Source organism: Camellia sinensis, chromosome 6 (genome assembly GCF_055761805.1).
Source record: "Camellia sinensis isolate YWXY chromosome 6, ASM5576180v1, whole genome shotgun sequence".
Taxonomy (NCBI): Eukaryota; Viridiplantae; Streptophyta; class Magnoliopsida; order Ericales; family Theaceae; genus Camellia; species Camellia sinensis.
The window spans coordinates 72,505,892-72,520,653 of NC_138966.1; the positions used below are offsets into that span (position 1 = coordinate 72,505,892).

The window sequence follows — 14,762 nt, forward strand, 5'->3', positions numbered from 1 at the left end:
AAGTCATGGAAGGTACTTCTACAATGGAAACTTTGTTTAGTACTATATGATATTCTATTCAATGTGGATTTGTGGTCCTAACCACCTTTGTTAATATGCATGCATGTGATTCTTTTTTTTATTTTTGTTTTTTATTTTTTATGATATGGTTAATTTTTGAAAATTGATAGCCCATGTCATGTTACCATCTTCCTGATTCAAAGTAGAATTAAAATGAAATTGGTGGTTTTGTTCTGACTCTAGTAATGACATTGTTTTTAAACACCTCTATGTATCTTGAAAAGGTACTAAAAAATATTCTGAGAACAAATTTTATATTATAGATTCAAATTTGCCATGGTGTGTACGTTATTATTGAAATAAATATGATCTGATCTGCACATTTTACTTTCCGAATATTTTATCTGGATGCATATTGGTAATTAAACACTACATGATTGGATTGTATTAGTAACCAGTTAATCAAAATTTGTCCATCACATGAAGGTCACATACCAAGCATGTGATGGTTGCTAAACCCTATCAAAGCTGCTGCTACATTTGTTACCAAGATACTGTTACATTCAATTTCTTTCCCTGGCTCTTTCCAGCTTTCTCCTACTACTTCCGCCATTTCCAATCAAAGGTTCTTCTAAAATGGTGGACAAACCTGAAAAAAGTTAACAGGCAAAAGTGATCAACACATGCATACACAATATCACAAATTTACTACTCCTATCCCAAAATATTAATCCTTTTTGGGAAATCTAACTTTCTTTCTTTTAGTTCAAGTATTACATTTCAAAATTACCCTTTGACTTTTTTTGAGAACATCAATTGTTATAATTAATAAATTTAAAAGAATGACAAAATAGAAAATTAATGTTATAATAGTCTTTGTTTTTTTAAATTAGACTAATATTTTAAACCTATGAAAAATAAAATAAGGAACTAATATTTTGAGACGGAGGAACTAGCACAACTTGGCATACCCTATTACACAAGTGAAACATCATTTGTATTCCAAAGGGGTTGCATATAATTATACCATCCACGAATAATTAGGTCAACCTCATTTGTATTTTGACCCTTGTTTAAAAAACGGGTTATCAACACATACCTGACATGAAACCTTTGTTCTCTGTTATAATTCTTATCGTTTCATGATTTGAATGTTCGTCATTGCTGTTGTCATCATCGCTGTCTGATTGTTGAACTTCATCCACATGATGGCATGATGTCTTTGACCGCGCAATGCCAAAAGGCGATGATAAATCCATCTGCTTGGTGATCATTCGTGCCGCATAGTATGGAATTCTTACATGCTTTGTTGTTTCTGATTTGATACAGCCATTAATGAACATTATGCAATCCATCAAGCTCTCTTTTGCCAATCCTTTCATGTCATAAGCCTGTGATCTTCTCCACAGGCTTTTACTATGAGAATTGATAGGACTTGAAAGGCAAAGAGCTCTGGTTGTGTCACTAATGGCTGCATCAGAGTCACTAAGCAGCAAATGACACTGAGCTCTATTACTATATAGAACAATTCTCTCTTTTCTCAACTTCAGTGGACACAACTCTAAAGCTTCTGTATACTTTAGTAAAGCTTCTTCAATTTTTCCTGACCAAAAGCTATGATTTCCTTCTTGTTTTATCAGACTAACCAAAACCCTTTTCTCTTCAACTTTCTCACCAGGCAACTTTTTTTCTCTCCTTCTCCTTTCCACCTTCAAATCCCATATTTCTTCAAGTGCTTTCTTGACTCTATTGTTCCCAATTTTTGACTTCTTTTGTCTGAAATCCATTAGCAGTGTTCTTGCGATGACTTCACCAACGTTAGATCTTCCTCCAAGTGTTCTAAGTTCAATCAAATCCATCAGACAAAAGGTGGCAATTTCAATAACTTTGTACCTCGTATCTGGATCATTAAGAAGTAACAGAAGACAATCAATCCCCATATACTGCCAATCATCCGAAGATCTCGAGAGATTGCAGAGTTTCTCTATTACTTGTTGTGATTCTGCAATTCTTTCTCTTCCAGTTTTACTGTAACACAAGATTCTAATGAGTCCAACCCCAGCAGGTGATGTGTGATTCATCAATCCACCCCACATTTCAGACAAGTCATTCAAGAATTCTTGCTTACAGATGAGATTTATGGACCTTTCTTTGATGGCAAAGCTGTTGAGAAGATAGAGAGACCAGCATTGAAGTTGGCTAGCCCATTCTTCGGCTTTTCGATTCTCCATTTCCAGTCCTCCAACCCCTCTAGTGAGCAAGTCACAGTGATATTTCAACCTCTTGTTCTTATCCTTCACTCCTACAAGCATGTCATACACCACTTCAAGACAGGTACAAGCCAAATGCATGGCTAACTTAGCAAGCTCTTCCTCATACTCCGCGACTGCTTCAAAGGTACTTTCATAGCTTGCAAGGTGTCCAAGGGCTCGAACTGCAACCCTTTGTTCAACCCAACTCATTTTTCCTCTGAAAAGCTCTATCAATGGCTGGATCACACCCGAGTCCACGGCTTTTTCTGCAAACTCAACCTTGTTCATGGTGTAGGAACCGATAACATGAGCTGCATAGTAGGGAATGTATATGTTCTGGTCCTTAAGGAGCCAATCTCTATCGGTGAGGCCTCTGTGGATTAAACTAGCCATGCACTGAAAGATGCCGAGGGATGGAAACTCTGGATCGTTCGGTTGAGTCATGGCGATGTTCCAGAGTCCACTGAGCACTAGAACATGTTCATGGTCGTCAATAAAAGGCATTTCTTTGAAGCAGTTTGCGATTCCAGCTCTCCTCATTGAAGACTCTGGTTCCTTCATGAGGCAGAAGAAACAGCAAAGGTTAGTGCAAGTCTCTTCGCTTTGCATATTGGTAATATTAGCAATAATGGCAGTAGTATTGGCGGAGGTGGTGGGTAGTTTCTCCTTTTTCTTATCAATGTCCATAGTGGAGTGATTGTGGAATTTGTGACTGAGTCTAGGGTTTTTGAAATGGGTTTATCAGGTTTAGGGTTTCATATGTAAAGATATAAAACAGATAGGAAAGGTTAGTGGAATCGGCCTAGTGGTGTTGTACCTAACGGCGCATGAGAAGATTTTATAATAGTTTAAAAACTTCTCGCCCTTATCAAATTGTGTGTCTTTCTATTTTTTTATATATTTTTTTTCGTCCACCAGAGAGAATGGGTAATTCATGGTTGTGTTAGGGTGATCACTGGTCAGTCAGTGGTTGATGTAGCATGGCCAATAAGATTCTTGAATGAAATGATAAGTAAGACAGTGAAAAACAAAAGGTCAGACTCGGAATTGCATTAACTATGGTGGGTTTGCAATTTTAAGTATTATCCATGCATGGATCTTAGTGGATTTTGAGCAAATTATATCATTTGGGGGATTAATTTCATGAATTTGTCGTTTTTAGAAATATTTGAAACTTCAATTACTACTAGCATAGATCTTGGAATCTGATTCCGTAAAATCTTCATGATCATGAAAACATATATTAGTAGTTTTGTTATTTTATTGCAATATTTTTATTTTTTGTAATTTTCATTATATTTTCTTATATGAAACTATCAATTTTAGTTGTTTTCTTTCAAGTTAGGTTTGTCTTTACTTATATATAATGGATGTAGGGGTGTAAAAATGGTTCGCGGTCTCTGAGCTGCCCAAAGCTCGCCTGCAGCCCTAGATGAGCCCGGTCTGTTTAAGCCCGCTTGGGCCCAGGCCTGAGCCCCTGGCCTAGGCCATCGTTTTGAAGCCCGGCCCGGCCCGACCCACTTGGCCCGGCCCGTGAACTAGCCCATCGGCCCACTTAAGGCCTATTTAGGGCCCGGCCAGAAACTCGGCCCACGTCGAGGCCCAGTGTATTTTTTAGTGAAAAATAATAAATTTTTGGAAAAAATTTTTTTAAAAATTAAAAAAAAAAAAGGCCAGGCCAGCCCAAGCCCACCCAAGGCCTGAATATCCTTATGCTTGGGCTAAGGCCCGAGCTTAGTTTTTTGGCCTGTGGGCCGGCCCGGCCCTGCTTGAATTTTTGGCAAGAGCCCGCGAGGCCCAACATGAGCCTGGCCCAACTCGAGCCTGGATGGGCTGGGCCGGGCCAGGCCAGATTTACACCCCTAAATTTGGTAAAATTTTTGATTTATAAATCAGTGGTCTCAGTTTATAAATTTAGCCAAAAAATGAAAACACAAAAAATGTGTTTCTATTTTTGAGTTTTCAGTTTTTTTTTTTTTACCACCCTACACTAGCCACCACCATTTTCCACCACTGTCTTCCGTCGCCACCACCACCCACCACCACCACTCACCACCCAACTGCCACCACCCGCCACCACCACCCACCAACCACCCACCAGCCACCACCAGCTACCACCCACTCGCCACCACCACCCACCCCTCGCCACCACCACCACCACCACCACCACCCATCACCCACTTGCCATCCACCTGCCACTACCTGCCACCCGCTACTACCATCTACCGCCCACCACCACCACCTATTTGCCACCACCACTTACCGCCCACCTGCCACCACCATCCACCACCAGCCACTCACCACCACCAGCCACCTGCCACCCAACCGCCACCACCACCCACCACTCACCACCACCACCACCACCACCACCACCACCACCATCACCTACCATCCACCCGCCACCCACCTGCCACCACCGCCCACCACCACCACCACCACCGACCACCCGCCACCGTTACCCACCCACCCACCCACCACCACCACCACCACCACCCGCACCCGCCACCCACCACCCGCCACCACCACCACCACCACCACCACTCACTCGACATCACCCACTACCCGCCACCGTCACCCATCCACCCACCATCACCACCCACCCGCCACCACCCACCACCACCCGCCACCACCACCCACTCGCCACCACCCGCCACCGTCATCGACCCACCCACCCACCACCCACCACCCACCACCTACCAGCCACCACCACCACCACCACCACCCGCCATCCGCCACCCACCTGCCACCACCACCCACCACCCGCCACCACCACCACCACCACCCATTCACTACCACCCGCCACCAGCTACCCACCACCCACCGTCATCACTTTCCACCACTGTCTTCCGCCGCCATTTGCCATAATTTGCCATTTCTTACTCGTTTTTATATTTTTAAATTTTTTTAAATAATTTGTTAATTACCAAACACGTTTGTAGTTTATGTTTTTCTAAAAATAAATAAAAAATAAACAAAAATCAGTTTATAAAATTTTTGTAAATATAAACTGAAAACGTAAATGTTACCAAACACACCCTAAATAAGCTAGAAAGAACCTAGCCTCAAACAGATTCTTTCATTCCAACTAATTAAAGAAACAAATATTTCCTAAAATGGAAAAATCGCATAATTGAAGGCCTAAACAGTGGAATTTGGTTGAAATTCATTATATACCATGGAAAACTGTGGGTATTGATTGTGACTCTATTTTTCATGTCCCAACCGAATCTCAAGCTATTCCGAACAGGTGTCATTTTGCGTCTACTAGTACTTTTACCCTTTGTCCTGTTTGTCCATGAGTTTTAAGACCTCTATGGCCAAACACTTTGCCTCAAAAGTGGTGCAAAGAGGTTACAATTTAAAGGCAAAAAAAAAAAAAAAAAAAAACCTCTTTCACACTTTCACTTTCCAACCTTTCATCTTCCTCTCTACTCTCTTCCTTGTTCCTCTACTTTCCTCTATCTTTAATGACTACCTCGTACCCACAAAGCCACTAAAAAAAGTTTCAAAGTTTTTTTTTTTTTTTTTTTTCCCTGGGTTAGTGATGATATGCTTGGAATGTTCAAGAACTTTATTTTGATATATCACAAAGCTTGAGTTTTTTGGATCTTCAAATTCTCACTTGGTGTTTTAACCATGTCGGACTGTTTCATTTTTTGTTGTTGAAAACACCTAGAAAACAAATTGGAGATTAGTATTTCAATTGGATTCCTGTGCAGTTGGTGATTCAAGACTTGGTTGATAATTAAGAGAAGGTTTGAGATTGAAGATTTTTTGGGGAGAGAAAGAAGGAAGGGCGGTTGGTAGTGGAAGAAGAAGAAGAAGAAGCCAAAGATAGCTCTGGAGGCGGAGAGGAAGGAATCCAATGAGGCTGGTAGAGAATCCAAGTCCCTTCCTTGGTTCTGCTGTAGCGCGCACACATACGCACTCTATCTCTCTCTCTTTTGAACGATACAATAGGTGTGTGTGTGTGTGTGTGTGTGTTTTCCTAAGTTGCAAAAGGCATCATTGCTCTATGGGAAAGAGAAAGAGGAAGACAAGAGCGGTGTGAGCGGCCCATTGCGAGGACTAAAGAGCAGGAGGAAGAAGATAGGGAGGCAGAGTGGATCAAAAAAAAGAAATTTTGTTTTGTTCTTTTTTGAATCTTATGTAAAACGACATCATTTAGTTCAAAACGACATCCTTTTGTTTCATTGCACGAACAACCCTCTACAATCCACTACAGAGGATCTGAAGGCAAAAAAGACACTGGGCCTCATGTGAGCCGGGCCTTGAGTGAGCCTTAAGCGAGCTAATGGGTCAAGCCCACAGACTGGGTCGGGCCTCAAAATGATAGCTCAGGTCCAGGGTCTTGGGCTAGGCTCGGGTTGGGACCCAAATGGACCTAAACGGGCCAAGCCCATCCCGGGCCGCGGGCAGACTTCGAGTCGCCCATGGGCTGCAAGCCATTTTTATACTCCTACCTATAGCTAGGTAGGATTACATTAAGCTGCATCTTTTATTTTTTCTCATTTTTTTTTCTTTTTTTCTTTCGTTCATTTTGCATTCACTGGAAAATTTTGACATTGTAATCAGAAGGGCAACAAGGAGAGCCAATTACCATATCACATTTTTTATTATTATTTATAAAATACTCCTAATAGAAGTTATATAAGTAGTTATGTATTCAATTCAGTTTTTTTTTTTTTTTTTTTAAAAAAAATTTCTCAACTATTGATCTTTTGAGATTCATAAAATGTTTCAGTTTTTAAGATTTTGAATTCAATTATACACTTCACAATTTTATTTCTCTGAATAAAAACAATATTATGCACAAGCACGTCACTTCTAGTGGTTATAGAAATAAGCTGTTAAGTAATGTTTCATTTTGTACCTAATTGTTTTTGGCCGAATTGATATTGTTGCAGATCGACATACCCTGTGATAAAAAAACCCTATTGAACTAACTAAGTCGCGTCACTTATTGGTTCAAATCCATTATGCTGCCGTTATTTTTCCCATAGCGTTCTGGGTGGACTGATTCCCTTCTTTAAACCTTGAAGAAAAACAAAATCTAAATGCTTTAAAATTCACAATAGCGACAATCAATTTCTAACATGATTGGCCAATATTCCCAGTATTGATCGATACACCAATATGTATTCCGATATCACAATTAAGAACTATGACAACAATTCTTAAGGTATCAAATAAATATTAAGAGTAACCATGAACTTCACCAACTTAAGATATGAAAATAGAGGGGAAGATTATATCTGTCTTTATGCTATGTTTGGATCTTAGATTTAAAATATACTTTTTATTTTTATGTTCATTATTTTTCCTTTTGACAAATCTTAGTTCCAAACACAGGTTTATTAGAAAATCGCTATTCTTAGGTTACATTAAGCTACCATTTGGAGTTAACCAAAAAGCTAGCTCATTAGTAAAAAAAAAAAAAAAAAAAACCAAAAAATTAAAACAAGTTAGTTCTTTGACCTAAAGTTTTTGAGAAATGATATATGACATATGTTTTATGTTACCATTTTATATTGCTTTCTATGTAAGTACTTATAGTTGGTTCCTTGGTTAGAAATAATCATTAAAAAAAAAATAACAAAGACAGTGATATATAGAAGTCCTCAAAGTTTTTTTTATTTTATTTTGTTTTATTTATTTGTTTATTTTTTATAAAGTAAAATGAGTGTTTTTTAAAATCAACATGATAGATTTTATGAGGTTGTCAAAGGAAGCCTTAATAAGTTAAGTACCACCAACTTGACATTCATCATAGAACTTTTTTCTTTTCTTTTCTTTTCTTCTTTTTTTTTTTTTTTTTTTTTTTTTTTTTGTTTAAATGTTTTCTCCTTCTCTCATGTAGACATGCTCCGTAAATCTGCTAAAACTTAAGTATGATAGAAGGAGGAAAAAGTAAATGGTCATCTATTGACAGAAGTGATTTCCTATGGAAAATCTTGTCATGGTTGGTGTTGTCTAGAATCTAAAAAATTGTCTTGGATTTTATTTGGTCCATGACTCTAATGCTAGTTAGGCTTCCCTCCCCAGAAGTAAAGCCTACTAAAACAGTGGCTCTTGAATTCATTATTATCCATGTAATAAGTTTAAACTTCAGCCTGCAACAACCTCTTAACAACACTTTTGGGAGGATTAAGAATGTTAGTATTATTATTGTTCAGAATATAATGGACTGCAACAAAGGAGTGAGGGACCACAGCTTGAAAATGGGACATTGTCTCTTCAAAAATCAACTTACAAGTGAAAGTGATATTGTGGTCCCGTACATGTAGCAGTGTTTATGAAAATTGTTATATTCAAAACAAAACAAATATTAATTCTCACACCTAAAAAAGCAGAGAATATGAAAAGGGCAGGAAGGAAGAGATTAAAAACAGTGTTCAAGTACAAATGGGGGAGGTCTCAAGAATATACGGCTACTATATAAACATACTATATAGAAGATGGAAAGCATGAAAAGTAGATTTACAGAGATTAAATCTTCATTAAGTATTTGGTCATTCTCCAAAATAATCTATCATCATGATTTAGTGTGGTGTAGTTCCTGCACGGACATCTGTTTTTTGTCGTTATGCGCCACTGGTGAAATTTGTTTATTGCTTCTTGTACATTCGCATGTTCGAATAGATGTGCTGATTTCTAAGCTCATGATGAGGAAGACGGTAAACTAGGCTAAACTGCAAGTTTTTTTTTTTTTTTTAAGAATGGTTGCTTTTTGTTTTGTTATAATTTTAATTAAGCAAGTAAATTTAACAATGTTCAATCTGCTAAAAATGTTTCAACTCAGCACCTAATAGCCAAACCTGAGATAATTAACATATATAGAGCACATTATACAAATTTTGCTTCAACCCTGTTAAATTAATAATCCAACCAACATTTTGGAATGTGAAGATCAACTGTCAATACTTGGACAGCCAGATATAAGCTTTAAAGGTCTAGTAAAATGGCTGTGCATTTTCAGTTGACTAAAACAACATAAAACTACAAAAACATGAAAAGAACAAAGAAGATTGAACTAAAAGATCAAAATATGAGACCAAAAGGCGGTTGTTGGTGAAGCCTAAAACAAGACTAAACCTAATCGAATTAGGAAAAGGAAATAAAGAAATTAGTGTTTGGTTATATTTAGACTCTAAACTATTTCTTTGTTGGTTGAGGTTTTTCCTTTCTAGTTTAGGTTTTCATTTTCTTATTTATTTAGGATTGGGTTTAAAGCTAGCTCTATAAATACAATCATGTAGCTCTATGTTTTTAATATATTCATTAGTGTTGTGATCTTAGAGACATTGTAGGGAGAGAGTTTGTGAGATTGAGTATGAGAGACTCTTGTTACTCCTTTCGTATTGATCTTGGTAAATCCGTAGTGACTCAGTAGATGTAGCCCATGATTTGTGTGAACCACATAAATCTCTTGTGCTACTTTGGTGAGTTTGATTTTTTGTTCATTTATTTATCCGTTCTAGATTCATTGTGTGTGTGATTGTTTGCTCAGGTCCTAGAGTTTGGTATTAATCATATATACCATAGCAAAGGCCTCACAATACATGGCATTGTTAGGATTAGTCCATCTATGTGATAAAGATAGGTCCCACATAGTTATTAAATTGGCTTACACATGTATTTGGATTAGGATAGTAGAGTCCGAAATTTACTTAGAGACAAAATATGTGTACACAATGGTGACTCTAGAATTTTTTTTCACAATGTTCATTGTGTGTGATATTCCTGTTCCGTAATATGTTAATTGGTCCTTAATATGAGTATGATTATTTGTTTAATATGATTTTGTGTGCCATTATGAGAAAATATGTGGTTTTGAATTTCTATCTGTTCACCGTAGGAATATCTGTTTGATTATCTGCTTTGGGAATTAAATTGAAGGCCTTATCGGCCACAGAACTCGAAATTGATTACGCCATTGTGATTGTCATAATTTTTAGAGCCTACGGTGAAATTTAATTGAAAATTGGTTTGGATCAAATTAATTAGATTAAATTAATGGGCTAGTGCTCAATTATTTTATATTAGAATAATGTATTTGAGAGGGGGCTTTTAGAGGCCATTATACACCCTCACTTTGTTCCTTTTTGAGCTCACCATCTGAAATTCCGCTCTAGAGAGAGAGAGAGAACTGGATTTAGAGAGAGAAAGGGTTCAATTTTGAAGATTTTGCTAAGGAGCTCAAACTTTGAAGGGCTAGGCTCAAGAACTTGCTTCTATTTGGAAGATTGAACCTCTAGGTGAGCATTTGAGCATAAACTTATGAGTATAAGTTTGTAAATTGTGTATTCAAGCTAGTTGGGTGATCAAGAGCAAGAATTAAATTGAATTTGAAGTTAAAATGAACATGCATGTGCATAATTGTTACAACTTTGGGTGTTTTAACATGTAGCATGTTAAATATGAAGAATGGAGCATCAAACCTTAGATGCATGAGTAGTTTTGTGTAGCTTCATGATTTGGAGCATCATTTGTACCATTTGTAATAGAAATGAAGTCAAAATTTGACATGCATGCATGATTGAAGAAGTTATGGAATTGGTATGAAGTTTGAATGTTTGGATTTTGATCATACGAAAGAAATGTCGATCTATTTGGGAATTAAATGATGACTTTGAACAATTTGGTGTCATACTTTTATACTCCCATGTAATGTAATGTGTTTGCATGTTTTTGAACTGAAATCATGTGTTTTGGAACCTTTGAATGTCAAATTTCGGCTCAAGAACATGTTTTGGAAAACCTAGAAAATTTGATGTCCGCTCGAGCGGGAAAACCGACGCTCGAGCGTGAATTCCGTGCTCCCAGTATTTTTGCAGACTTGGATGTCCGCTCGAGCGTAAATTTGATGCATCCAGTACTTTTGCAGACCTCAGGGGTCCGCTCGAGCGGGGACCCTGTTTTTTGGAATTTTGAAAATACATTCTGTGTTCCGTTTTTCGTTCCCTTTCACTTCTAAATACTCTTAGGCATACATTGAGCATAGTAAATGAGTTGAAAGAATAAGAATTAAGCCTAAAAAGGAAAATGTGAATTATGGACAGATTGAATCGGTTATGACCCATATGTGTTATGTGATGTGTAGGGTCAAGCTCCAGGACAAATCAATCAGTCGATCACTGTGAGTAATATCTAACAAAGATATCTGAAATATGTTATTGTCCAATTGCTTACGTCCATGTAAGTTTTATAAGATTTGTTGATTTGATTGGTGGACAATGTTTGCTATACCAAATAAATGGACTAGAGGTAGTTTTGACAAGAATGAATAAATGGGTCAGAGGCTAGTTTGACATGAATGAATGAGCCAGACGCCATTTTGACATGAATGAATGGGCCAGAGGCCAGTTTAACATGAATGAATGGGCCAGAGGCCATTTTGACATGAATAAATGGGCCAGAGGCCAGTTTGACATGAATGAATGGGTCAGAGGCCATTTTGACATGAATGAATGGACCAGAGGCCAGTTTGACATGAAAGATTGAATTGGCCAAAAGCCAGTTTGATACAAATAACAGTTTGACACGAATAACAGTTTGATACGAATAATAGTTTGCCACGAATAACAGTTTGACACGAATGATAGTTTGACACGAATGATAGTTTGACACAAATAACAATTTATCATTTGAATGGGCTAGAGGCCGGTTTGATATGAAGGAAAGGATGAGTCGAAGGCCAGTTTGTCATTTGAATGGGCCAAAGGCCAGTTTGACATAAACGAATGGGCCAAAGGCCAGTTCGACATGAACGAAAGTACGAATGGGCCAAAGGCCAGTTTGACCTGAATGATACTAATGAATTGGTCCCGAGGCCGTATGATGTGTTTGGAACCGCAGTTACTTAACTTACATATGTCTATGTATGTATGTACTAGTTAGAAATATAAATTGGGCCCAAGGCCGTTTGATGTATATTGCTCCAATGTATATTCTTTATTTGATATTATTCACTGGACTTTCGCTCACGCTCATTCATGTGTTTGTAGGTGAGCCAAGAAAGGTCCAGACCCAACCTCAGTGAAGTCTGTATGGAACAACCAAAGTTTTGAAGAGTCAGCCCTTGCGTCTCACGCACGAGACACGTCTTCGCCCTTTTGCCTTTCTGTGTATTTTGTCATGTTGGCGAGGACTTCGGTATACGTCTGTGTATAGTTTTGTCTGTCTGACTTAGATTTGAATGATCCTTCCTGTACAGAACCTTATGCTACTATACTTTCTGTTGTGAGTTATTAACATTTGTAAATGTGGAATGTTATGATGTGCATATAAGCACGGCTCTATGGACAAAGTTTTAAATTGCTTCCGTTTGGCCCCTTTACTCTGATGAGTTTTGTCTTATTCGGTTTGAGGCCGTAGGTAATCTCGTGATTACTGGCCGGTTATGGCCTTAACCCATAGGGGCGTGTTCGGATCGTGACATTGTGGGTACCCCATGAATTTTTTTTTTATTTAAGGTAGACAATCAAAAATCTAATTTTTTAGACTTTTCAAATCATACACAAATAAATAAAATAAAATTCTAATATATTGATAGAAAAATGGCTCATCCCCCTTTCATCACCCCCAAATACACCTCTAATGAAATGGCAAATAGTATCATCTAATCAACTTCCTTCAAACTCTTTTCTCTCCTTTCAAAATTATTTGCTACCTCATTAGAGGTGTAATTGGGGCTGATGAAATGGGGGATGTAGCAAAACTCATATTGATATCATTGTTTCAAAAAATAAAATGTAGATACAAAAATTTACATAAATATATGCTTTTTTTCACTAGCATGATAAGAAAATGCGAAAAGCTCCTTTAATTTAAATTGATATAAGCTATAAAACTGTTGAGTTCTCTCCGCAAAGAGGACTCCGTCAAGGTGACCCATTGTCACCCTTTCTATTCAATATAGTGGCTGAGGGGCTCAATATTCTCCTAAATAGAGCACTAAACCTTGGTATCCTCCATGGTGTCTCGGTTGGGGTTAATGGGGTTCTTCTATCCCACCTCCAATTTGCTGATGACTCAATTTTCTTCTGCAAGGCTGATTTGGACCAGGTGGTGATTGTCAAAAGACTCCTCCGTTGCTTTGAAGTCCTGTCGGGGCTTAGAATAAATTATCACAAGAGTGTTGTGTGTGGTGTAGGTTTGAATGATGAGTGTCTAAATGAAATTGCCAGTCTCTTGAGCTGTCAGGTGCAAAGATTGCCACTGAAATTTTTGGGGTTACCCTTAGGAGCAAACCCGGGTAGAAAATCAACCTGGAAACCTGTGCTTGATAATATTAGATCTAGGCTCTCAAGTTGGAAGAGGAAAATGCTGTCCTTTGCTGGGAGGTTAACCTTGATCCAGTCTGTTCTCTCTAGTCTCCCAGTGTACTATCTTTCCCTCTTCAAGATGCCCGAAGGAGTGGCCCGTGAAATTGAAAAGATTGAGGCTACTTTCTTGTGGGGTGGTGATGGCCTAAAAAGAAAAGTTCACTTGGTCAAATGGATGGAGGTTACAAGGAGTGTTGCCCAAGGGGGTTTGGGCATCAGAAGGATCAGGGATGTTAATGCATGCTTGCTTTTAAAATGGTGGTGGAAATTTGGAAATCAAATCTCAGCATTATGGAGGCAAGTTATTTGCAGCAAGTATAAAATTGAGGTTCAGTGTTGGCATCCTCCTGTGCAATCCTCCTACAAGCTCTCTAGGGTATGGAAGGACATCATTTGTATAGGTCTCCATAGTTCTCATACGTTCCAATCCTTCCTGGATAACTGCCAAATCAAGGTTGGGAATGGTAGTCGTATCAGATTTTGGCACGACAAGTGGTGTGGATCTACATACCTTAAGGATGAGTTCCCCTCCCTCTTCAACCTGTCTGCTGGTAAGAATGGCTCTCTTCAACAATTCTATGCCAGGAAAACCAGCACTTCAGTTTGGAACTTTCCATATAGAAGAATCCTGTATACTTGGGAAGAGACCAGTGAAGCTAGGTTGATTACAATGTTATCTTCTGCCCCCTCCTTGTGCCTCAACAGTGCTGATAGCCTTGTTTGGTCTGCACTAGGTTCTTGTGTTTTCTCTGTGTCTTCCCTATATTCTCTCTGTACTTCTCTCCTTGGGCCTCCCCTCATAATTAGCAAATTCATCTGGAGCAATACCTTACCTCCCAAAGTTAGTTTTTTTGGTTGGTTAGCTTGGAAAAACAGAGTTAAAACAGCGGTGTTTCTGCTCGACATAGGTATCTTAAGCAGCAATGTTTCTCCTCTTTGTCCTCTCTGCAAAGTGGCCCTTGAATCTAATTCTCATGTGTTACTTCACTGTCATTTCTCTTGGGTCATTTGGTCATCTGTGTTATTTGAGTGGGGGCTCTGTTGGTGTATCCCTCAGTCCGTAGATGCTCTGTTTAACTGGTGGATGGGGATTAAGCTCAAACACCCTCTCAGGAAATTCTGGGGAGCAATCCCACTGGTTGTATTGTGGTCTCTCTGGAGGCTTAGGAATGAGTGTGTTTTC

The 14,762-nt window shown here is 38.5% G+C and overlaps 1 protein-coding gene across 1 annotated transcript; it reads right to left on the reverse strand.

Moving 5' to 3' along the window:
* Nucleotides 1-310: 310 nt before the first annotated feature.
* On the reverse strand, nucleotides 311-3,389 carry LOC145792694 (uncharacterized). The gene is made up of 2 exons (XM_082873972.1): nucleotides 1,100-3,389; nucleotides 311-649 (listed from the first exon to the last, which is right to left on the reverse strand). The coding sequence occupies exons 1-2, from the start codon at nucleotides 2,937-2,939 to the stop codon at nucleotides 564-566; spliced, it is 1,926 nt and encodes a 641-aa protein (XP_082730098.1). The 5' UTR covers nucleotides 2,940-3,389; the 3' UTR covers nucleotides 311-563.
* Nucleotides 3,390-14,762: the final 11,373 nt, after the last annotated feature.

Coding starts and splice junctions, on each gene's coding strand:
- LOC145792694 (XM_082873972.1), bottom strand. CDS start 2,939: ATGGACATTGATAAGAAAAAGGAGAAACTACCCACCACCTCCGCCAAT. Junction 650..1,099: donor GAACAAAGGTTTCATGTCAG/GTATGTGTTGAT, acceptor AACTTTTTTCAG/GTTTGTCCACCATTTTAGAA.